Raw genomic sequence first — 26,688 nt, 5'->3', positions numbered from 1 at the left:
CATGTTTTCATTTACCTTAAGTTGTTGCAATGTCAATTGGCATGTTTCACTGTTCTCTTGGTACTGTTTTCAGTGTTACACTGGCATGTTTGAAGGTAGCAGTAGTTTGGCTGGCATGTGTTATGGCTGACATGTGTTATGGCTGGCCCACTAGTGCTCTGTGTTGTTTCTCCCCGTGCCACGCTGGGCAGCAGAGACAATGCCCTGGCACTGGCACAGTTGGCCTGAATTAGCAACATTACCCAGGATTTACCTGGTGATCCTGGACCTGCCTCTATCACAGGTTTGTGTATGTGATGGTAAACTCCAGGATTTCTCTCCCACCTGCTAACCTCCATGTTAATCTCTTTTCAATACCAGCTGAAGACCTACAAATATCACGATCCTGTATCTTCCATGGTGGACCTTCCCATCTCCCCTGAGGAGGAATGGAGACACTGTGTCAGTTTTCTCTTGTTTGTCAGGGGTTATTACTGGCCTGGGTTCAGAAGATCTGGGTGAAAATACTGCTGATATGAAAGTTCCGTGAACAGAGTAATAATTAACAACCCACAACTCCCACTCTCTGGAGGCCTTTACCCTGGGGAACTTACGGGAGGCCCTGAATGTTCTCTGTTTCTCTCTCACTCGCTTGCTGTGTGTTCAGAAGATAAGTAAGTAAGCCATCTTATTCCATTAAAGCATTCATTCTACAGAGTCTTCTCAGGTCACCAGTGCTGTTTGAAGAGAAATACATAATAAGCACTCTAGATTCATAATGTGGAGAGAACCTCACCTTGAATTACCAGACAGTCTGTAATGGAGAATTTTTAGAATATTCCACTCTCACCAGTAGGTGTCAGATTTACCCTGCTTTTAGACGCACATAATTTGAGTTATTAATTAAATAGAAAAAATCCTCCTCCCATGCAGTTTCTAATCTACACTCAGAGGGTCTATATTAAATGATGCCCTATTGAACAACCACCTCAGCTCAACCATGACTTAAACTAACATGGTACAACTTAACAGCCACTATTCTGAATACCTCAGTTTATGTGATATTAATGTTCTCAATTGTTGTTATTGATTAATGGTGTGAGGCCCAATGATGTGACCAGTTAATCAGTAAGACAAGTGGTGTCCCTTTTTAAACGTTAAACTCAGTCAGCTGGTATATAATACGACTGGTTTTTCATTTTCCTCATGAAGAGTCTCTTCTTTGAGAGTGACTTTAGGTGATACACTTCATCAAAGGAACATTACGCTAAGGGACAAACCAAGGTGAGATCTACTATAAGATCTATGTAGTGATGTGAGATCTACTTTATAAGGTCTATGTAGTGATGTGAGATATACTTTATAAGATCTATGCACTGTTGTGAGATCTACTTTATAAGATCTATGTAGTGTTGTGAGATCTACTTTATAAGATCTATGTAGTGTTGTGAGATCTACTTTATAAGGTCTATGTAGTGATGTTAGATCTACTTTATAAGATCTATGTAGTGATGTGAGATCTACTTTATAAGATCTCTGTAGTGATGTGAGATCTACTTTATAAGATCTATGTAGTGTTGTGAGATCTACTTTATAAGATCTATGTAGTGATGTGAGATCTACTTTATAAGATCTATGTAGTGACGTGAGATCTACTTTATAAGATCTATGTAGTGATGTGAGATCTACTTTATAAGGTCTATGTAGTGATGTGAGATCTACTTTATAAGATCTATGTAGTGATGTGAGATCTACTTTATAAGATCTATGTAGTGATGTGAGATCTACTTTATAAGATCTATGTAGTGATGTGAGATCTACTTTACAAGGTCTATGTAGTGATGTGAGATCTACCTTATAAGGTCTATGTAGGGTTGTGATAGTATAATTTTATGATAAGCCCAAAGGTAAGTCTACAAACTAAGGATAATGATCATCACATTACTTTACCATGGATGCAACCCCTGTGTTTCGAAGCTGTTCAACCTTTATACAGAAGACATTACATGAGTTGAATAAACGATTCAATTTTGAATGACTAAAATGTAAATGCATAACTCCATTCCAATGAATACATATTGCTTTGTCTTTGGAGAGCTCCCATCCATCAGGATGCTTGCTTAATTATATCCTATTAATAATTGATTCAAGGGATTTGCTGTGCTTCAAGAAACCCTCACAATATTACTCATCTTGGAGAGGTACACCATGTAGATAGGATTAGAAGGCAATCGCACATACTCACACGCACTTACACACGTGCACACACGCGCACGCATACACACACCCAAATTCCTAGCTTGTGACTTTGCAAAAATGTTGGATGCATTTGCAGTTCATTTTGGTTGTGTTTCAGAAGATTCTTTGCCCAATAGAAATGGATGATAAATAATGTATTGTCATTTTGGAGTAACTTTTAACGTAAAAAATAATATAATATGTTTTGAAACACTTCTACAATAATGTGCATGCCAAGACATGCCAATCTCTCACCATTACCAATAACAGGAGAGGTTAGCGTGTCTTGGGGCTATTATCTTTGATCGTCTGTAACTTTCTCATTCATCATTATTTACAATGAATACAAACCACAAAATAATTCTCATCTTGGAGAGGTACATCATGTAGGTAGAATGAGAAGGCACACACAGACACACACACACACCCGCAGTCGCGCAAGCACTCGCACACGATCACACACGCACACACACACACACACACACACACTCACATAAAGGAATTCAGAGTTGCACTCACTTCTTTCTGTAGATTTATATATTAGCCTGCAGTAACTCTGTTGGTGCCTGGATTCCTCACACACTCAGAAAACAGCCCAACTAGCAAGATGGCACAGAAGTGCTACCGTCACTCTAAAATAAGTACTCAACTCACAGTCACAGAAAAGGTTCTAGGCTTTTAAGAACACATTAACTGTAACAACTCCGCAGGTGTACCCAATCTGAAAACCTCTAAGTGACAGCTTAGACATGAAAAAAGCTTTCCCCTACAGAGAGAACAAGACAACTTTGAAGGAAGGGAGTCTGATTTCTGTAGAAAGTGTCGGCCGGCAGTCTGACGACCATAAGCACAGGAAATTTAGAGGGGAAAATGAGGAAAGAGATGTTTCTGAGGACAGTGATGTTACATTTATGTTTCTGAGGAGTGATGTTTCTGAGAGAACAGAGATGTTTCTGAGGACAGTGATGTTTCTGAGGACAGAGGTGTTCTCTTCATCTGACAAGGCCTTTACTGGTAGGGATGATGTCTACAAGACAAGTTTATCTGAGTACTGCCAGAGAGCAGAGGACTGTTGACCCCTTACATCAAGGACTGCTGTCAGTTAATACAATGTAGTCTTCCTTTGTTCACATTTAATTGGCTGCTATCGCACCTTCTCTTTAGCTAGCTGGTGAAAGGATGAGCACAGTGAAAGCAGAGAGGGTTACGAAAGGTAAGGGCAGTGTTTGTCTCTGTTCCATGTCTCTCTGATATGTAGGTATTGCAGTCTGTCTCAACCTTGGAATTAAAGCTAGTGTTGACTTTTTTCCTCTTATAGCTAGTGACTAAAATTGGCATATTTGCAATAAATGAAGGACTCATCTGGAATAACAGAGGGTTGGCCTTATGGTTTCATTATTTAACTGCTCCCATCTTGAGTTCGAATTGAATGTTTGGCAAATAGCGACCATGTCAATTATTTTTTCCCTGCTACCCTTGCCCACAAAAGAGGACCACAATGGCTATAGACAGTTGTTGGTATACAGTACCAGTCAAAAGTTTAGACACACCTACTCATTCCAGGGTTTTTCTTAATTTTTACTATTTTCTACATTGTAGAATAATAGTGAAGACATCAAAACTATGAAATATCACGTATGGAATCATTTAATAACCAAAAAAGTGTTAAATAAATAAAAATGTATTTTAAATGTTAGATTCTTCAAAGTAGCCAGCCTTTGCCTTGATGACAGCTTTGCACACTCTTAGCATTCTCTCAACCAGCTTCATGAGGTAGTCACCTGGAATGCAAGTGTGCCTTGTTAAAAGTTCATTTGTGGAATTTCTTTCCTTCTTAATGTGTTTGAGCCAATTAGTTGTGTTGTGACAAGGTAGGGGTGGTATACAGGAGATAGCCCTATTTGGCAAAAGCCAAGTCCATATTATGGCAAGAAGAGCTCAAATAAGCAAAGAGAAACGACAATCCATCATTACTTTAAGACTTGAAAGGACTTGAAAAGACTACCCAGTTACCTCTGCTGCAGAGTATATGTTCATGAGAGTTACACGCCTCCAGAAATTGCAACACAAATAAATTCTTCACAGAGTTTAAGTAACAGACACATCTCAACCTCAACTGTTCAGAGGAGACTGTGTGAATCAGGCCTTCATGGTCAAATTGCTGCAAAGAAACCACTACTAAAGGACACAAATAATAAGAAGAGACTTGCTTGGGCCAAGAAACACGAGCAATGGACATTAAACTGGTGGAAATACGTCTTTGGTCTGATGAGTCCAAATTTGAGTTTTTTGGTTCCAACCAAAGTGTCTTATGATATTCAGAATAGGTGAACGGATGATCTCTGCATGTGTGGTTCCCAACGTGAAGCATGGAGGAAGAGGTGTGATGGTGTGGGGGTGCTTTTCTGGTGACACTGCCAGTGATTTATTTAGAATTCAAGGCACACTTAACCAGCATGGCTACCACAGCATTCTGCAGCGATATGCCATCCCATCTGGTTTGCGCTTAGTGGGACTATCATTTATTTTTCAACAGGACAATGACCCAATACACCTCCAGGCTGTGTAAGGGCTATTTGACCAAGAAGGAGAGTGGTGGAGTGCTCCATCAGATGTCCTGGCCTTCACAATCCCCCGTTTACACCCAATTGAGATTATTTGAGATGAGTTTGACCACAGAGTGAAGGACAAGCAGCCAATAAGTGCTCAGCATATGTGGAAACTCCTTCAATTCTGTTGGTAAAGCCTTCCAGGTGAAGCTGGTTGAGAGAATGCCAAGAGTGTGCAAAGCTGTCATCAATGCAATGCAAAGGGTTGCTACTTTGAAGAATCTCAAATATAAAATATATTTAGATTTGTTTAACACTTTTTTGGTTACTACATGATTCCATATGTGTTTTTTCATATGTCTTCACTATTGTTCAACAATGCACAAAATAGTAAAAATAAAGAAAAACCCTTGAATGAGTAGGTGTCTCCAAACTTTTCACTGGTACTATGTATATTTGTTGCTAGGTGTAGCATTTTTTTTTTAAATGGCCAAATAAAATAAAATACTCTTTCTCTACAGCCCTATACAGTGAAGTCATCATGTCCTCTCGTCTAATCACAATACTTTCATCCAGCGTGGAACCTATGATCAACTACAACGGTAAATTCCAAGAGTGATATTTTATCGTATTAAAAAGTGTGCCCAGAGACTTCAAGGCACTTTGTCAATAAATACTTTGTCTTCAACCTCAAATTCAGAATTAATTGTTTGAATTCAGTCAAATATAAACTGTGGTTTTAGGGGGACGGACCCATGGCGCTCCCTCTTCCCTGCGTCCCAAACGTCTCCTGGAGGAGGACAGGGAGTCAGGCCTTGGGTCCACTCTGGACCTCATCAGCAGCTTGGAGGGGTACAGCCAGGAGGATGAACCAACCTCACCCACCTCCTCCCCCAAACCAAGGGCAGGGAACAGCCCCCCCAAAGAGCAAGGTACAGCACTCTGAAGTTCCAGACACATTTTCCCCCTGCATGCAATTATACTATATTTACGTCAACACTCCTACAAGAGGAGATACTGTGTAGTGAATGTGGAAGAGAGTCATTGTGATAACCTATTAGTCAGTCATTTTATTTTATTAGGCTCCCAATGGGCCCACACCAAAGCTGACAGCTAGTTTTCCTGGGATCTGACACAGTGAATAATACATTACAGACAAAAATACTTTACAATTTACATGCATTAAAACATGAAAGGAAAATGTTCCTTTTTTTACAAACACATTTATGTAAATGGTATATTATAGAAGGGTCAAGACACCTTTTTTGTGATTTCATGTTTTTGAGAAACTTATCCCAAACAGCAAATCACTTCCTCATCCTCCTTGTGTACTATGCCCCCCCCGAAAATACATGAACAAAGGCTCCAAAAACACCCTAATTCGTCCTTTTAGAAACAGCCAAGCTCTCAGTGAAGTGATCATCCAAATTTTATCCGCAATATAAGCCGTTTCCCCTTTCCAGCTGTTCCATTCTCTGTGTAGCCTGCTGCTACAGGTAACTGCCACAATTGTAATGAATACTCAGGGAGAAAAAGGTGTAGATTCACGCACAGAGCGTGGCAGGTGTTTTATTTCGCCTTCAAAGAAGGCAGGAATCGTGGTCACAGGCAGGCAATGGTCATACACAGGTAGGCAAACGGGCAGGTTAATCAAAACTAGGACTGAAGACTATAACTGGTTCTCACAAACGAGCTAGGAAAAGGCTAAGTAGAGTCAAAACGAACAATACCTCACAAAGGCACAAACAGAATGAACTGAACTAAATAAGGAGCTGATGAGACCGGGTGAGTAACTCACACAGGTGAAATCAATGAACAAAAATGAAAGACAGGGCTACTTTCAAGAACACAACAAAACAGAACACAAGGTTGACTAAGAAAATAAATACAGAACCTTACAAAAATAAAAGAAACACCAACATAAAGTGTCTTAATAGGGCGTTGGCCACCATGACTTGCCAGAACAGCTTCAATGTGCCTTGGCATAGATTTTTTCTCTCCTCAATTGTCTAGGAGCCGCTTTCTTCTTGTTTTCAGTTGATACGAGTGGAACCTGGTGTTGTTGTCTGCTGCAATAGCCCATCCGTGACAAGGATCAACGAGTTGTGCGTTCCTAGATGCCATTCTGCACACTACTGTTGTACTGCGCTGTTATTTGTCTGTTTGTGGCCTGCCTGTTAGCTTGCACAATTCTTGCCATTCTCCTTCAACTTCTGAAAAGCCCAGCAGGGCAGCTGTTTCTGAGATACTGGATCCGGTGTGTCTGGCACTAACGATCATACCAAGTCGTTTAGATCACTCGTTTGGCCATTCTAACGTTCAATCGAACAGTAACTGAATGCCTCGATGCCTGTCTGCCTGCTTTATATAGCAAGCCCCGGCCATGTGACTCACTTTTGGTACAAGCAATTAATTTTCATGATAAACTGGCCACTTAGTGTATATACTGTGTATATATCTAAAACTACAACTAAGGTCACAAATGTACACAATTAATAATAAAGAAACAATACAACTAAAGATTACTAATGAGTGTGTGTTAAGAGTGTGTGTGCATCGATCTCTTATATGTACAGTACATGTCAGTACATACACACAAAAATTAGGTCACAATGGGGAGAGGCTTTGCTTATTTTGTCATTACGTTGTTGCCTTGTCTTGTCAAAGCGATACTGTTTCTTAACTAGGACAATTGTTGGTTTGTTCTTCAGGAAGAAACATTGTAATAATGCATTTGTTCTTTCTATCTTTTTCTTTCTTGTTCTTTCGTTCTCTGGTTGTTTCTCTTGTTTTGATCAGTAGCCACCGCAGAACCTGACATGGAGCTCAGTACCAACAGAGTCAGAGAACTCTTCATCAACTGCTCCAAGATCCCTCTCCTCCTCCTCCTCCTCTTCTTCTTTGTCTGTTCATTAGACACACTAAGTTCAGCGTTCCAGCTGGCTGGGGGTGAGTAGATTACACTCAACTGTCCCTCCGAGATGAATTAGGTAATGAGGGATTTTATGTCTCACTATAATTAGGATGTTTTGCACTCTGTCCTGTCCTCTCTGGGTGTGCTTTGTCAGATTAACTGACTCGTGCATTTTGATGACTATGATGAGAAAACCTGTGGAAACCTGTTGAGTCGATGACAATTACTATTCTATAACTAGACATAACTAAACGGATACTATTGGTACAAACTGATTCATGATATGGTACTGTAAACTGTGTGTTTACGCTAACTCTGAACTAGGTGGAAACCCTGTCTATTGTCATGGTGTAGGAGATGTGTTAAGAGCTGTACATCCTGTATGTGTGTGACTGAAGGTAAGGTAGCAGGGGACATCTTCAAAGACAATGCGGTGCTGTCTAACCCAGTAGCAGGGCTGGTGGTGGGGATACTGGTCACTGTATTGGTCCAGAGCTCCTCCACATCCACCTCCATCATCGTCAGCCTCGTCTCCTCAGGATGTGAGTACTTGGAGAGAGAGATTCTGCGTCTGCGTGTGTGTTCGTGCAGGCGTGTGTGTGTGTGTGTGTGTGTGCCTGCAGTCTTGTGGGTGTGTGCATACATGTTTTTGGGCTTGTGTTGGTGCAGACCATGAGGGTGAAAACATGGCTTGTAAATCTGAACTGAGTGAATAGGATTAAAGGGACCAGTGAAACAAGATGCTTATGAATTTGAAACAAAGTGGTGGAGCTCTCTCATCATTGTCAGTGCTTATTTATGTATAACAGTCTCTTGGGGTGGGCTGTCTGCTGCCAATAGGGGTTATCCACAGAGACCTCTCATTCACTGTGTGTATGTGACCAGTGGCTATGGTACATCAGTATGCCAGGACTGTCTCTGTCTCAGCAGCCAATCTCAGAGAGGACACCAGGGGAATTATGGGCAATTACAACCGCCCAGCTTCCCTGTGCCTCCTGTCTGTCTGTGAGCTGTATGTATGTGTGAATGCGCAAAGGGTCATCATCTGCATAATAGGCCCCAGCAAAAATAAAACCAGTTCTTCAGTTAAAAACTGAGATGCCTCCACTCACCTGCAAATTACCTACAGTTTTTCCTCCATTAAGAGCATTTTGAAATAGGAAGGGTCAGGTTTGATAATATTTAAGCCCGAGCATTACCATAATTATGGCACTTTATGCAGTCTTTGAGAAGAAGCCAAAGTCATTACATAAATATGGGAGGTTGTGTAACTATGTGTGTGTGTGTGTGTGTCTGTCTGTGTGTGTGTGTGTGTGTCTGTGTGTGTGTCTGTCTGTGTGTCTGTGTGTCTGTCTGTCTGTCTGTCTGTTTCCTTCTGACAGTGCTGGAGGTCCGGTCTGCCGTTCCTATCATCATGGGGACCAACATTGGGACATCGGTTACCAACACCATTGTAGCCATGATGCAGGCAGGGGAGAGAAATGACTTCAAACGGTACAAGGGGATGGGAGGGGAGGGGAGGAGAGGAGAGGAGAGGAGAGGAGAGGAGAGGAGAGGAGAGGAGAGGAGAGGAGAGGAGAGGAGAGGAGAGGAGAGGAGAGGAGAGGAGAGGAGAGGAGAGGAGAGGAGAGGAGAGGAGAGGAGAGGAGAGGAGAGGAGAGGAGAGGAGAGGAGAGGAGAGGAGAGGAGAGGACGAGAGAGGCTGTGCAGTGAACTGTACAACTGTACTTCTCTCCAGTCCATGTGCTGTCATGTTAACAGTATAACATCATCTAACCATATATAAGCCTAGCAACAGCATCAATGACATTTCTCAAGCTTGTTGACCCCATATCACTAACCTTATTAACCTCTCTGGGATATGTGGGATGCTAGCATCCCACCTATCCAAAAGCCAGGGAAAATGCAGAGCGCCAAATTCAAATAAATTACTATAAAAATCAAACTTTCATGAAATCACACATGCAAGATACCAAATTAAAGCTACATTTGTTTTGAATCCAGCCAACATGTCAGATTTCAAAAAGGCTTTTCGGCGAAAGCAAACAATGCTATTATCTGAGGACTGCACCATAGTAAATAAAGAGAGAGAAGCATATTTCAACCCTGCAAGCGCGACACAAAAATCAGAAATAAAAATATAATTCATGCATTACCTTTGACGAGCTTCTTTTGTTGGCACTCCAATATGTCCCATAAACATCAAAAATTATCATTTTGTTCGATTAATTCCGTCGATATATATCCAAAATGTCCATTAATTTGTCGCGTTTGATCCAGAAAAACACCGGTTCCAACTTGCGCAACGTGACTACAAAACATCTCAAAAGTTACCTGTAAACTTTGCCAAAACATTTCAAACTACTTTTGTAATACAACTTTAGGTATTTTTATACGTAAATAATCAATAAAATTGAAGACGGGATGATCTGTGTTCAATACAGGAGGAAAACAAACTGTAGCTAGCTTTCTGGTCACACGCTTTTATCTAACAGTACACTTCAAGTTACCCTCGTTCAAGATGGCCGTACTTCTTCATTCCACAAAGGAAAAACCCCAACCAACCCAACCAAAACCAATTGAAAAAGAGTGACCTCAAAAAAATACATCTGAATGGTTTGTCTTCGGGGTTTCGCCTGCTAAGTTCTGTTATACTCACAGACATGATTCAAACAGTTTTAGATACTTCAGAGTGTTTTCTGTCCAAATCTACTAATAATATGCATATCTTATCTTCTGGGGATGAGTATCACAATGACCTTTCTGCTCCGAGTTAAAACACTTTATTGTCCATTTAAAGTGAAATGGACACTTTCACTAAACTAACTTAAACAACTCAGTCACATAACTCAGTCACATAAGTACATGACGAAACAAGTAATGTGTAAGGGCATATTATTAAAAGTCATCAGTACAATTACCCATAACACTGCTAAGGTAAATTATTGGAGGAGATCAAACACACAATTAACCAACCCACAACTGGGTTCTGTCTCTGTGTTCAGTGCGTTTGCTGGGGCTACCATCCATGACTGTTTCAACTGGCTGTCTGTGCTGGTGCTGCTGCCGATGGAGGTGGCTACAGGGCTGATGACCCACCTGGCCCACATCGTAGTCACCAGCTTCAACATCCAGACTGGAGAGGACGCCCCTGAGCTACTGAAGGTCATCACTGAACCAGTCACTAAACTTATCATACAGGTATTAACCAGTCATTAAACTCATCATACAGGTGTTAACCAGTCATTAAACACATCATACAGGTGTTAACCAGTCATTAAACACATCATACAGGTGTTAACCAGTCATTAAACACATCATACAGGTGTTAACCAGTCATTAAACTTATCATACAGGTATTCACCAGTCATTAAACGTATCATACAGGTGTTAACCAGTCATTAAACACATCATACAGGTGTTAACCAGTCATTAAACGTATCATACAGGTGTTAACCAGTCATTAAACACATCATACAGGTGTTAACCAGTCATTAAACGTATCATACAGGTATTAACCAGTCATTAAACGTATCATACAGGTGTTAACCAGTCATTAAACATATCATACAGGTGTTAACCAGTCATTAAACGTGTCATACAGGTGTTAACCAGTCATTAAACTCATCATACAGGTGTTAACCAGTCATTAAATGTATCATACAGGTGTTAAACAGTCATTAAACGTATCATACAGGTGTTAACCAGTCATTAAACGTGTCATACAGGTGTTAACCAGTCATTAAACTCACCATACAGGTGTTAACCAGTCATTAAACTCATCATACAGGTGTTAACCAGTCATTAAACTCACCATACAGGTGTTAACCAGTCATTAAACTCACCATACAGGTGTTAACCAGTCATTAAACACATCATACAGGTGTTAACCAGTCATTAAACATGTCATACAAGTGTTAACCAGTCATTAAACTCATCATACAGGTATTAACCAGTCATTAAACGTATCATACAGGTGTTAACCATTCATTAAACTCACCATACAGGTGTTAACCAGTCATTAAACACATCATACAGGTGTTAACCAGTCATTAAACACATCATACAGGTGTTAACTTCTCTGGGATATGTTGGACGGTAGCGTCCCACCTCGCCAACAGCCAGTGAAATTGCAGGGAGCCAAATTCAAAACAACAGAAATCCCATAATTAAAATTCCTTTATATTTTACACCATTTTAAAGAAAAACTTCTTCTAAATCCAGCCACAGTGTCCGATCTCAAAAAGGCTTTACGGCGAAAGCACACCAAACGATTATGTTAGGTCAGCACCTAGTCACAGAAAAACATACAGCCATTTTCCAGCCAAGGAGAGGGCTCACAAAAATCAGAAATTGCGATTAAATTAATCACTAACCTTTGATGATCTTCATCAGATGGCACTCACAGGACTTCATGTTACACAATGAATGTGTGTTTTGTTCAACAAAGTTCATCTTTATGTCCAAAAACCTCATTTGAAATAGGTGTTATATTTTTATTTCCCCTTTATTTAACCAGGTAGGCTAGTTGAGAACAAGTTCTCATTTGCAACTGCAACCTGGCCAAGATAAAGCGTAGCAATTCGACACATACAACAACACAGTTACACATGGAATAAACAAAACATACAGTCAATAATACAGTAGAACAAAAGAAAACAAAAGGTCTATATACAAATATAGGCCATGGTGAGGAATATAGGCCATAGTCCATGGTGAGGAAGTAATTAGAATATATTCATTACAATTACAATATATTACAATATAATTTCAATATAGCAATTAAACACTGGAATTGTAGATCGGCAAAAGATGAATGTGCAGGTAGAGATACTGGGGAAAAGGAGCAAAATAAATAAATAAATACCAGTATGGGGATGAGGTAGGTGGATAGATGGGTGGTTTACAGATAGGCTAAGTACAGGTGCAGTGATCTGTAAACTGCTCTGACAGCTGGTGCTTAAAGCTAATGAGGGATTTTTGCAATTCGTTCCAGTCATGGGCAGCAGAGAACTGAAAGGAAAGACGACCAAAGGAGGAATTGGCTTTGGGGGTGACCAGTGAGTTATACCTGCTGGAGCCCGTGCTACGAGTGGGTGCTGCTATGGTGACCAGTGAGCTGAGATAAGGTGGGGCTTTACCTAGCAGAGACTTGTAGATAACCTGTAGCCAGTGGGTTTGGCGACGAGTATGAAGCGAGGGCCAATCAACGAGAGCGTACAGGTCGCAATGGTGGGTAGTGTATGGAGCTTTGGTGACAAAACGGATGGCACTGTGATAGACTGCATCCAGTTTGTTGAGTAGAGTGTTGGAGGTTATTTTATAGATGACATCACCGAAGTCGACGATCGGTAGGATGGTCAGTTTTATGAGGGTATGTTTGGCAGCATGAGTGACGGTTGCTTTGTTACGATATAGGAAGCCGATTCTATGTTTAATTTTGGATTGGGGATGCTTAATGTGCGTCTGGAAGGAGAGTTTACAGTATAACCAGACACCCAGGTATTTGTAGTTGTCCACGTATTCTAAGTCAGAGACGTCCAGAGTAGTGATGCTGGACGGGCGAGCAGGTGTGGGCAGCGATCGATTGAAAAGCAGTATACAGAATGGTGTCGTCTGCGTAAAGGTGGATCAGAGAATCACCAGCAGCAAGAGCAACATCATTGATGTATACAGAAAAGAGAGTCGGCCCGAGAATTGAACCCTGTGGCACACCCATAAAGACTGTCAGAGGTCCAGACAACAGGCCCTTTGATTTGACACACTGAACTCTATCAGAGAAGTAGTTGGTGAACCAGGCGAGGCAATTATTTGAGAAAACAAGGCTGTCGAGTCTGCCAATAAGAATGCTGTGATTGACAGAGTCGAAAGCCTTGGCCAGGTCGATGAATACTGCTGCACAGTAATGTCTCTTATCGATGGCGGTTATGATGTCGTTTAGAACCTTGAGCGTGGCTGAGGTGCACCCATGACCAGATTGCATAGCTGAGAAGGTATGGTGGGATTTGAAATGGTCAGTAATCTGTTTGTTAACTTGGCTTTCGAAGACCTTAGAAAGACAGGGTAGAATAGATATAGGTCTGTAGCAGTTTGGGTCTAGAGTGTCATGATCAGAAATGCATTGTCTCAAACAAACATCTGGTGAAAGTGCAGTGAGCCACATCAAAATACAGAAATACTCATAATAAACCTTGATAAAAGATACAAATGTTATGCATGGAAACATAGATAAACTTCTCCTTCATGCAACCGCTTTGTCAGATTTCAAAATGGCTTTAAGGCGAACGCACACCTTGCGATTATGTTAGGTCAGCGTTAGTCACAGAAAAACATCCAGCCATTTTCCAAAGAAGGAGAGGTGTCAGAAAAGTCAGAAATAGCGTTATAAATATTCACTTTCCTTTGATGATCTTGATCGGAATGCACTCCCAGGAATTCCAGTTCCACAATAAATGTTTGTTTTGTTCGATAAATCCATCATTTATGTCCAAATACCTCCTTTTTGTTCACACATTTAACCCAGTAATCCAAATGCATAATGTATGATCACTTGTTCAGACGAAATGTAGACAAAGTTATGTAACAGTACGTAGAAACATGTCAAACGATTTATAGAATCAATCTTTAGGATGTTTTGAACATAAATCTTCAATAATGTTCCAACCAGAGAATTCCTTTGTCTTTAGAAATGCAATGGAATACAGCTACCTCTCACGGGCGCACACGTGATCAGCTCATGGCACTCTGCCAGACCTCTGGCTCAAACAGCTCTCATTCTCTCCTCCTTTACAGTAGAAGCCTCAAACAAGGTTCTTGCCTGCCATATGAGTTCTGTTATACACAGACATCATTCAAACAGTTTTAGAAACTTCAGAGTGTTTTCTATCCAAATATACTAATTATATGCATATTCTAGCTTTTGGGCCTGAGTAGTAGGCAGTTTACTCTGGGCACCTTTTTATCCAAGCTACTCAATACTGCCCCCCAGCCCCAAAGAAGTTAACCAGTTATTAAACGTATCATACATGTATTAACCAGTCATTAAACTCATAATACAATATAAAAAACTGTCAATATAACACCTAATGAATACCTGTCATGAACATGTTGGCTGGGCTCCCCCTGTTGGCTGGGCTCCCCCTGTTGGCTGGGCTCCCCCTGTTGGCTGTGCTCCCTGCTTATGCCATCAAACTCCTGCAACTTATCCCGAATGTTGCTTCCGGCCTGGTGTTCAACCTTCCCAAGTTCTCCCATGTCAACCCACTCCTCCGAATACACTCCAATGGCTTTCACTCGAAGCTCGCATCCGCTACAAAAATATATTTACTGTGACTGTGATATGTGGTTGTCCCACCTAGCTATCTTAAGATGGATGCACTAACTGTACGTCTATCTGGATAAGAACATCTGCTAAATGACTCAAATAAAATAAAAGTAAACAACCAATCTGTCTTGTCTCCATCAGTTGGATAGGCAGGTGATCACCGGCATCGCCATGGGAGATGAGAGGATGAGGAACAGGAGCCTAGTGAAGAAGTGGTGCCACACCGGGCTAGTTACGGTACAGACCCTCAACACCATCAATGTCTCAACACTGTCATCATTGTCATCACTGTCACTCCCAGACCCTCTGCCTCACCACATCACGGTCTCAACACTGTCACGGCCAACACCGTCATTATCATGACTGTCACCACCGTCACTCTTGAGCCTGTCACCCCCACCAGCTGTTAAGGCTTTGGTGCGATAAGCTCTGTCGCTGATGAGACTTTCTCTGTCACTATCACAGTGATTTATGAATATACTGTCTGTGAATGATAAGACATAAGGCATACTGTTTGCTATGTTTATCTTCTCTCTACCTCGCACTCTCTCTCCTATCTATCTTATATGCTTCTAAACTCTCTCCCATTCTCTTTTCTATCAGTCCTCTATGAATATCAGCATCGCTGGTTCTGACAACTGTAGCTCCGCCCACCTCTGCTTGCAGGAAGGTGACATCACCTGGACCACTCAGAATCTCCCCTCCGAGGTTAACATCCAGAAATGTAAATCCAACATAAATGACTTACATTAAACTGACATACGTATAGTTTTATATACTATTTTTGACATCACACTTATTTTACTTATTATTTCTTTAGAGGTTATTAGATTTGGGTTATTTATAGTTATTTTTCATTGTTTTAGCAGAATTTGAACTTTATACATATGTAGAATCTCAATTTCAGTTAGTTTGCTACAGCAGGACAAGAATCCTGCAGCAACAAGAAATGTGAATTATTATGTGAACTATATTTCATGGATATTTTTTGTAGCGCATTTTTTTGTTGGGGCAAATCAAATCTGACATTTTTTAAATGGAAATTACAAACTTTAGAAGAATTGTATAACCTTGAATACACTACACGTTTGCATTTCCTGCTGTGCAGGAACATTTTCAGCAAAAAAGAGTGCTCAAGTTAAGATCCTACATCTTAAAGAAAATAATGCCATTTAGCAGACACTTATCTCCAAAGAGACTCACAGTCATGCGTGCATACATTTTTTACATATGGGTGGTCCCGGGAGTCGAACCCACTATCCTAGTGTTGCAAATGCCATGCTCTACCAATCGAACTACAGACAAGAACATTGTTGTGTTATTTGTCGGGTGCTCCTGGTTTTCTCCAGGTAGGCATCTGTTTGCTGATGCCCATCTGTCAGACCTGACGGTGGGGCTGATCCTCCTGGCCGGCTCCCTGGCCCTGCTCTGCACCTGCCTGGTGCTCCTGGTAAAGCTGCTCAACTCGCTTCTCCAAGGTCAAGTGGCAAAGGTCATCCAAAAGGTCATCAACACAGGTGGGCGCCGGTCGGAGATAGATTGCAACATTTTTTACATACAATATATGTCCAAGTCTGAACATACTAAATATAACCTCCACTAGCAATACATTTTAGATGGACAAGACAGACACAGACAGACAGACAGACAGACAGACAGACAGACAGACAGACAGACAGACAGACAGACAGACAGACAGACAGACACAGACAGACACAGACAGACAGAGTAGATGGACAGACAGACAGACAGACAGACAGACAGACAGACAGACAGACAGACAGACAGACAGACAGACAGACAGACAGACAGACAGACAGACAGACAGACAGACAGACAGACAGACAGACAGACAGACAGGTAGACGGACAGACGGACAGACAGACGGACAGACGGACAGACAGACAGACAGAGTAGACGGACAGACAGAGTAGACGGACAGACAGAGTAGACGGACAGACAGAGTAGACGGATGGACAGACAGACGGACAGACGGACAGACAGACAGACAGACAGACAGACAGACAGGCGGACAGATGGACAGACGGACGGACAGACCTCATCAGGGTCGTCACTAGTTACCACAGCAACAAAGTCTTAATTATGTCTAAATCCAGCCTACTTCTGAAATCCACTAGCAAGATTTACAGACAGACAAGAAAGACAGACAGGTAGACCTAATCAGGATCTTGCTCTAATCCATTTCAATGTAGACTTGCCGTATCCATTTGGCTGGCTGGCGGGCTACCTGGCCATGTTTGTGGGAGCAGGGATGACCTTTGTAGTGCAGAGCAGCTCTGTGTTCACCTCTGCCCTGACACCACTTATAGGTGAGTGACCTCTGGCCAGGGGAACATCTACCTACCCCATTCTTGCATGAATAACAATTAAAACAACATTTGTAGGTTTTCTATAATGATTGAGATTGTTATAGACAGAATAATCATAGATAAAGGCCATTTATCAATTTGGTTTATTCAAATCAGTTGTTCAGGGGGAGAAGAGAAGGTCAATAGTTTGGACAAGACAAACAGATTCACATGGGTTATGAAATCTATTCTTAGAAAAATCATTGATGTATACCTGAAATACCTAGCCTACAAACACAATCTATGAACTCACACAGAGACATACATTCTAGTTTTATCTCATTGCTGACATGCTGGTCCAGACTAAAACCCCTGTGCTTTGTGAGATAGCATGTTAATATACCTTAGAAAGACAGCAGGCAGGTAAACAAGTACAATCAGATAAACATTGACCCACATCACATAGTTTGATGAAGCCAGAGTAAAACTTCCTCATGCATCTTCATTTGATGTATGGTTTGAATATTTACAAAAACATGAACAATGGATTAATAGGTATTTTGGGGGGTTATCATCAGGTTAACCAGTTATGCAAATCTCAGTAAGGCACAGCATAAATCACGTTTCTTAAATCAAAGGGAATATTTCATTGGCTGATATAACAATAAATGGGTGTAAATCTTCAGTTGATCAGTGACTTGTAAGTCACATTGGAATCATACTGTTCTCTGGCTGGATGTTTCTGGATGTGAAGGTGTAGAGGAATGGATCCAAGCAGCTGTAGGTCAGAGATCCAACAATTATCCAATTGGATTCCCAGAACCCTCTCATAGCCTTATCCCCCACAAAGATGGCTGCCAGTCCCAGCACATTCATGACATGGTGAGGAGTGCATTGAATGATGAAGGTCACAATGATGCTGGTCACTAACCTAGTCATCCTGGGGCTCCTGAAGAAGGCTGTTTGGTTCACCTTTCTGTGGAGGTGGATATAGGCGGTGGCCACGAGAAGGGAACAACAAATCCCAGGACAGTATTGAGGAGTATACCGGCCATTTCCTGAGTGTCTGATGTGAAAACATACTGACACTGTACCTGTCCACTCTCATCTGGCTTCAAATCCGGTAACATCACCCTAGAAGACATATTCACAACGCCTGTTAGTCCCCAAAGGACAGCCAGCAGACCTGTCTTCCCTGCCCCTGACTCTGCCAGTCTGACCCAGCTGTGGGGGTAGAGAAACAGGAGGTAGCATTGAATGCTCAGTAGTGTCACAGTAAGCAGGCTGGCTTAGAAACTACTGAAGAATAGCATGGAAATATGATCCTCTGTAGCTCAGAAACTAGAGCATGGAGCTTGCAATGCCAGAATAGTGGGTTTGATTCCTGGGACCACCCGTACGCAAGCATGACTATGTCGCTTAGAATAAAACATTTTGCTAAATTGCATATATTCTATATGAACATACAAAGAGACAGGGTTTCATCCAGATAAACCACAGTTCATGGACCCATACAAGCAGGGTGATGAGGTAAAGTAGATCAGAAACAGTCAGCATCTGGCTCAAACTGGCTATATCTTGGTTTTAGCGAAGGACAACCAATCACTGGGATGTTCTTGGGAATGCTGATTAGGCAGCAGAGAGACATGGCCGTGCTAGGCTGTCATATAAAGTACTGTTCTCATCTGACAGGAGGTACAGTACTCTGAAGAGCTGTTTTTCTGTCCAGTGAATTTGCTATCCAAATATAGTCTTAGTGAGTTGGTAGTTATGGAAAGGCCCTGGTTAGATGTTGTGTGTCAGTGGGACTTTGCATGGGGCCTCTGAATATCCTGAACTTCTTATGTGAAACCACAGATGACGATGTGTTTATTTTAATTTACCTGGAGAATGTTGGATAACCAAGCAACCAATGAACTATCAGAGTTCTTTCTGCTCTAACACATGGAAAGTAAAATCAACCCCTCATATCGATTTCATATCTGATCTCTGGAGAATTTTAGGAAATGGAAATGGAAATGTTCTTTCATTTATAATGTAAACAATATACATTATCCCAATATCACAGAAGGTTGGTGGCACCTTAATTGTGGAGGGTGGGCTCGTGGTAATGGCTGGAGCGGAATTGGTGGAATGGTATGAAATACTTCAAACACACGCTTTCTATCTATTCAAATGCCATTCCATTTGCTCCGTTCCAGCCATTGTTATGAGCCGTCCTCCCCTCAGCAGCCTCCACTGCCCAATATTTCATACTTATATTTGCATCTAAGACTCAGTCTAAGACACATTATTCCTCATTTTGACGGTGTGCAGATCTCTCTCTTCTTATATTTCAATTACCTTCAAATACATTCTTAAATAAGTATTTAGCCAAAGTTTGTTTGAAAATAGTTGAATATTGGAATGTATTTGCAAATACATTTGGAAAGTATTGGCATGTATTTAAACCTACTTCTAATTAAGTAGTTGTAGTGGGCTGTGTATTTGAAAATACTCAAATACACAGCAAATAAGTATATCAAATACAAATACTTAAGTAATCGTACATTCATATATTACACTGTTGAAATAACCAATGAGTGTCTGGAAATTCTACAAGATTGTGGCTTTCGGATGACTGGTCAGTGGTGGAAAAAGTACACACCTGTCATACTTGAGTAAAAGTAGAGGTACCTTAGTAGAAAATGTCACACAGTAAAATACTACTTCAGTAAAAATCTAAAAGTATTTGGTTTTAAATATACTTAAGTATCAAAAGTAAATGTAATTGTCACTACTTGTTCAGGCGGCGTTCGGCAGTTGACGTCACCGGCCTTCTAGCCATCGCCGATCCACTTTTCATTTTCCATTTGTTTTGTCTTTGTCTTACACACCTGATTTCAATCCCGCACTTGTTCATTATTTACCCTCTGTTCCCCCATGTTTGTTTGTGAGTAATTGTTCGTTGTAAATCGGTCCGTTTTTGTGGGCTCGCTATATTGCTTTGTATTTATGTATTTTTGAGTAAAAGACGTTGATTACTCATATCTGCTGTCCTGCGCCTGACTCTCTACACCAGCTACACACAGGACCTTTACAGTAATTGCTAAAATGTGACTGACCGGATCGATTCGGTCTTACGTAGCAAATCAAATCAAATTAGTCACATGCGCCGAATACAACAGGTATTTCACCATACAGTGAAATGCTTACTTACGAGCCCCTAACCAACAGTGCAGTTTTAAAAAATACGGATAAGAATAAGAGATAAAAGTAACAAGAAATTAAAGAGCAGCTGTAAAAAATAACAATATATACAGGGGGGTGTGGGTACAGTGTCAATTTGCGGGGGCACTGGTTAGTTGAGGTAGTATGTACATCTAGGTAGAGTTATTTAAAGTAATTATGCATAGATGACAACAGAGAGTGGCAGTGGTGAGGAGCAATGCAAATAGTCTGGGTAGCCATTTGACTAGCAACATTTGAAATTGTGTTTTTTACATTGGATATACAGTAAGTAGAGACTCAGAGCTAGAAAATTGTACATCATACACTATAGTTGAGGAACAATGGGAAAGTAATTCTGCTTTGAAAGTTGATAAACTCAGTCTCCGGCTCAAACTGGAACGATTGTGGTTTTAACGAAGGTTGAATATCACTGCGATGTTCCCTGGAACTCCGATCAGGAAGTAGAGAGACAGGACCACGCTAGAGGCTAGATGTCCACAGTTCCAGGAGAAGGCTGAAGGACTGAGGAAGGAAGTAGAGAGACAGGACCAAGCTAGAGGCTAGATGTCCACAGTTCCAGGAGAAGGCTGAAGGACTGAGGAAGGAAGTAGAGAGACAGGACCACGCTAGAGGCTAGATGTCCACAGTTCCAGGAGAAGGCTGAAGGACTGAGTAAGGAAGTAGAGAGACAGGACAACGCTAGAGGCTAGATGTCCACAGTTCCAGGAGAAGGCTGAAGGACTGAGGAAGGAAGTAGAGAGACAGGACCACGCTAGAGGCTAGATGTCCACAGTTCCAGGAGAAGGCTGAAGGACTGAGGAAGGAAGTAGAGAGACAGGACCACGCTAGAGGCTAGATGTCCACAGTTCCAGGAGAAGGCTGAAGGACTGAGGAAGGAAGTAGAGAGACAGGACCACGCTAGAGGCTAGATGTCCACAGTTCCAGGAGAAGGCTGAAGGACTGAGGAAGGAAGTAGAGAGACAGGACCACGCTAGAGGCTAGATGTCCACAGTTCCAGGAGAAGGCTGAAGGACTGAGGAAGGAAGTAGAGAGACAGGACCACGCTAGAGGCTAGATGTCCACAGTTCCAGGAGAAGGCTGAAGGACTGAGGAAGGAAGTGTTGGAGGTGGAATAGTTTAAGGTGGACAAGTCGCTCCATTTCTAACAGAGAGATAAACGGACTGGTTGACTGGGACGAAGTCAGCTCCATGTTTAGACCTCTGCTCTACCAGAGGTGGTACTGAGTTAATGACATCAAACAGTTTTTAGAACAGCTGGTTTTCTGTCATGTGAATATTTCCTATTCAAATACAGTCTCAGTGAAGTGGTGGTTTGGGAAAAGCTCTGGTTGGATGTTGTGTGTCAATATGTATTTTCATGGGACATCTGAATATACTGAACTCATGACACCACTGATTATCTTGGTTGTCAGTTCATCTTGAATTTTCTAGTTAGAATCTTGGACAACCTTTGGACAGGAATGTGGGTTCCTATTCTAACTTGAAACATATTGGGTGGATGAGTGTTGTTATACTTGTTCAGATGATGGGCTACACGTTGGTGGTGTAAGCCAGTGGTTCTCAAACTGTACCAGTATCACCAATATGTACCTTTTTATGTGCATTTTACCTGTAAGCCTATGGTCTCGTGAATCTTCTCAATTACACCTGGTTTAGAACCACTTGTGCTCTAGGTCTGGTGTGTGATTGGAGGTTAACTTAACAGTAATGCTATTGGTCAAAAACTCAGATTTGAATCCAAACAGTCAGATGTTAAAAAGGGGTACCAGATTCATTGTCTCTTTCTACTTGTTCCTGACCTATGCTGATGAAATACACTCTCTCTTTCTTTCTCTCTCCACCCCAGGGGCTCTTGCAGCATGGCTTTTCAGGCTATGACTTCTCTCTCTCTCTCTCTCTCTCTCTCTCACACTCTCTCACTCACTCTCTGATGAAGATGATGCCTAGAATAATGCCTTGTAATGCTTCTGAATGCTTTGTAAATTAAGCTTATGCCTTGTATGTGATTTCACTCATTTTACAATGATATTAAGTCTCTGACTTTGATGTAGACAATTCTTATTCAGTACTTTGATAGTCTATTCCTCTAGCTCTTTAATGCTGCAATATGTCACTTTTTGGGTGACCCAACCATATTGAAATGTAAATGTGAGTTAATAGATCTGTCATTCTCATTGAAAGCAAGTAAAAGAGGCGGTATATAATGTATGTAATATGTCCCCTATTTCTATGCTTCCCATGCAATATGTTTGGTTATATTTCACAGTGGTTTAGATGGTATAATGATTCTGTACACTATAATTGCTTGTTTTGTCACATACACTGAAATTAGGCAAACGTACAATTTTAGCAACCAGGAAATGGCGAAGCGACTTCTGTATAGTGCACCTTTAAGAGTATTGGTTGCATATTCCTATTCATCCTTTATCTTTATGGAGTCAGATAGACCTCTTAATAGACTTTGTCCATTCATCTCATAGTCTTATTATAGGTTGCATGTAAGAAGTATATAATATACACATACTGTATCAAATATTACTCCACTACAATGTAAGGGGTGAGTTAGCCCCACTACAAATATTACCCCACTACAATGTAGGGGTGAGTTAGCCCCACTACAAATATTACCCCACTACAATGTAGGGGTGAGTTAGCCCCACTACAAATATTACCCCACTACAATGTAAGGGGTGAGTTAGCCCCTCTACAAATATTACCCCACTACAATGTAAGGGGTGAGTTAGCCCCTCTACAAATATTACCCCACTACAATGTAAGGGGTGAATAAGCCCCACTACAAATATTACCCCACTACAATGTAAGGGGTGAGTTAGCCCCTCTACAAATATTACCCCACTACAATGTAAGGGGTGAGTTAGCCCCACTACAAATATTACCCACTACAATGTAAGGGGTGAATAAGCCCCTCTACAAATATTACACACTACAATGTAGGGGTGAGTTAGCCCCTCTACAAATATTACCCCACTACAATGTAAGGGGTGAATAAGCCCCACTACAAATATTACCCCACTACAATGTAAGGGGTGAGTTAGCCCCTCTACAAATATTACCCCACTACAATGTAAGGGGTGAGTTAGCCCCTCTACAAATATTACCCACTACAATGTAAGGGGTGAGTTAGCCCCTCTACAAATATTACCCACTACAATGTAAGGGGTGAGTTAGCCCCACTACAAATATTACCCCACTACAATGTAGGGGTGAGTTAGCCCCTCTACAAATATTACCCACTACAATGTAGGGGTGAGTTAGCCCCTCTACAAATATTACACCACTACAATGTAGGGGTGAGTTAGCCCCTCTACAAATATTACACCACTACAATGTAAGGGGTGAGTTAGCCCCTCTACAAATATTACCCCACTACAATGTAAGGGGTGAGTTAGCCCCACTACAAATATTACACCACTACAATGTAAGGGGTGAGTTAGCCCCTCTACAAATATTACCCCACTACAATGTAAGGGGTGAGTTAGCCCCACTACAAATATTACACCACTACAATGTAAGGGGTGAGTTAGCCCCTCTACAAATATTACCCACTACAATGTAAGGGGTGAGTTAGCCCCTCTACAAATATTACCCACTACAATGTAAGGGGTGAGTTAGCCCCTCTACAAATATTACACCACTACAATGTAGGGGTGAGTTAGCCCCTCTACAAATATTACACCACTACAATGTAGGGGTGAGTTAGCCCCTCTACAAATATTACCCACTACAATGTAAGGGGTGAATAAGCCCCACTACAAATATTACCCCACTACAATGTAGGGGTGAGTTAGCCCCACTACAAATATTACACACTACAATGTAAGGGGTGAGTTAGCCCCACTACAAATATTACCCCACTACAATGTAGGGGTGAGTTAACCCCTCTACAAATATTACCCACTACAATGTAGGGGTGAGTTAGCCCCTCTACAAATATTACACCACTACAATGTAGGGGTGAGTTAGCCCCTCTACAAATATTACCCACTACAATGTAAGGGGTGAGTTAGCCCCTCTACAAATATTACCCACTACAATGTAAGGGGTGAGTTAGCCCCTCTACAAATATTACCCCACTACAATGTAAGGGGTGAATAAGCCCCACTACAAATATTACACCACTACAATGTAAGGGGTGAGTTAGCCCCTCTACAAATATTACACACTACAATTGTAAGGGGTGAGTTAGCCCCTCTACAAATATTACACACTACAATGTAGGGGTGAGTTAGCCCCTCTACAAATATTACCCCACTACAATGTAAGGGGTGAATAAGCCCCTCTACAAATATTACACCACTACAATGTAAGGGGTGAATAAGCCCCTCTACAAATATTACACACTACAATGTAAGGGGTGAGTTAGCCCCTCTACAAATATTACACACTACAATGTAGGGGTGAGTTAGCCCCTCTACAAATATTACCCCACTACAATGTAAGGGGTGAATAAGCCCCTCTACAAATATTACCCACAACAATGTAAGGGGTGAGTTACCCCCTCTACAAATATTACCCACAACAATGTAAGGGGTGAGTTAGCCCCTCTACAAATATTACACCACTACAATGTAAGGGGTGAATAAGCCCCTCTACAAATATTACCCACAACAATGTAAGGGGTGAGTTAGCCCCTCTACAAATATTACCCACTACAATGTAAGGGGTGAGTTAGCCCCTCTACAAATATTACCCACTACAATGTAAGGGGTGAGTTAGCCCCTCTACAAATATTACCCACTACAATGTAAGGGGTGAGTTAGCCCCTCTACAAATATTACACCACTACAATGTAAGGGGTGAGTTAGCCCCTCTACAGATATTACACCACTACAATGTAAGGGGTGAGTTAGCCCCTCTACAAATATTACACACTACAGTGTAAGGGGTGAATAAGCCCCTCTACAAATATTACACCACTACATGTAAGGGGTGAATAAGCCCCTATACAAATAATACACACTACAATGTAAGGGGTGAATAAGCCCCTCTACAAATATTACACACTACAATGTAAGGGGTGAGTTAGCCCCTCTACAAATATTACCCACAACAATGTAAGGGGTGGGTTAGCCCCTCTACAAATATTACCCACAACAATGTAAGGGGTGAGTTACCCCCTCTACAAATATTACCCACAACAATGTAAGGGGTGAGTTAGCCCCTCTACAAATATTACACCACTACAATGTAAGGGGTGAATAAGCCCCTCTACAAATATTACCCACAACAATGTAAGGGGTGAGTTAGCCCCTCTACAAATATTACCCACTACAATGTAAGGGGTGAGTTAGCCCCTCTACAAATATTACCCACTACAATGTAAGGGGTGAGTTAGCCCCTCTACAAATATTACCCACTACAATGTAAGGGGTGAGTTAGCCCCTCTACAAATATTACACCACTACAATGTACGGGGTGAGTTAGCCCCTCTACAGATATTACACCACTACAATGTAAGGGGTGAGTTAGCCCCTCTACAAATATTACACACTACAGTGTAAGGGGTGAATAAGCCCCTCTACAAATATTACACCACTACATGTAAGGGGTGAATAAGCCCCTATACAAATATTACACACTACAATGTAAGGGGTGAATAAGCCCCTCTACAAATATTACACACTACAATGTAAGGGGTGAGTTAGCCCCTCTACAAATATTACCCACAACAATGTAAGTGGTGGGTTAGCCCCTCTACAAATATTACCCACAACAATGTAAGGGGTGAGTTACCCCCTCTACAAATATTACCCACAACAATGTAAGGGGTGAGTTAGCCCCTCTACAAATATTACCCACAACAATGTAAGGGGTGGGTTAGCCCCTCTACAAATATTACCCCACTACAATGTAGGGGTGAGTTAGCCCCACTACAAATATTACCCACAACAATGTAAGGGGTGAGTTAGCCCCTCTACAAATATTACCCACAACAATGTAAGGGGTGAGTTAGCCCCTCTACAAATATTACCCACAACAATGTAAGGGGTGAGTTAGCCCCTCTACAAATATTACCCACAACAATGTAAGGGGTGAGTTAGCCCCACTACAAATATTACCCACAACAATGTAAGGGGTGAGTTAGCCCCTCTACAAATATTACCCACAACAATGTAAGGGGTG

At 41.4% G+C, this 26,688-nt stretch overlaps 1 protein-coding gene across 5 annotated transcripts in view; it reads left to right on the top strand.

Annotated features, from left to right (window-relative positions):
* Positions 1 to 1,151: 1,151 nt before the first annotated feature.
* Positions 1,152 to 26,688, top strand: part of slc34a1a (solute carrier family 34 member 1a) — a 29,989-nt gene continuing 4,452 nt past the window's right edge. The window contains exons 1-12 of one of the 5 annotated variants that reach the window (XM_031789919.1): positions 1,152 to 1,263; positions 3,382 to 3,430; positions 5,288 to 5,368; positions 5,510 to 5,698; positions 7,569 to 7,715; positions 8,079 to 8,222; positions 9,063 to 9,174; positions 10,686 to 10,881; positions 15,146 to 15,241; positions 15,608 to 15,728; positions 16,354 to 16,521; positions 17,218 to 17,334. In XM_031789919.1, coding sequence (XP_031645779.1) covers positions 3,397 to 3,430; positions 5,288 to 5,368; positions 5,510 to 5,698; positions 7,569 to 7,715; positions 8,079 to 8,222; positions 9,063 to 9,174; positions 10,686 to 10,881; positions 15,146 to 15,241; positions 15,608 to 15,728; positions 16,354 to 16,521; positions 17,218 to 17,334 — 1,405 coding nt within the window. In that variant the 5' untranslated portion in view covers positions 1,152 to 1,263; positions 3,382 to 3,396. Of the gene's footprint in view, positions 1,264 to 3,381; positions 3,431 to 5,287; positions 5,369 to 5,509; positions 5,699 to 7,565; positions 7,716 to 8,078; positions 8,223 to 9,062; positions 9,175 to 10,685; positions 10,882 to 15,145; positions 15,242 to 15,607; positions 15,729 to 16,353; positions 16,522 to 17,217; positions 17,335 to 26,688 lie in introns of all 5 variants that reach the window. The other 4 variants (XM_031789917.1, XM_031789918.1, XM_031789921.1 and 1 more) reach the window with 4 other exon arrangements.

Source organism: Oncorhynchus kisutch, linkage group LG15, assembly GCF_002021735.2.
Source record: "Oncorhynchus kisutch isolate 150728-3 linkage group LG15, Okis_V2, whole genome shotgun sequence".
Lineage (NCBI taxonomy): Eukaryota > Metazoa > Chordata > Actinopteri > Salmoniformes > Salmonidae > Oncorhynchus > Oncorhynchus kisutch.
This window is presented reverse-complemented; position numbering and strand designations above follow the sequence as displayed.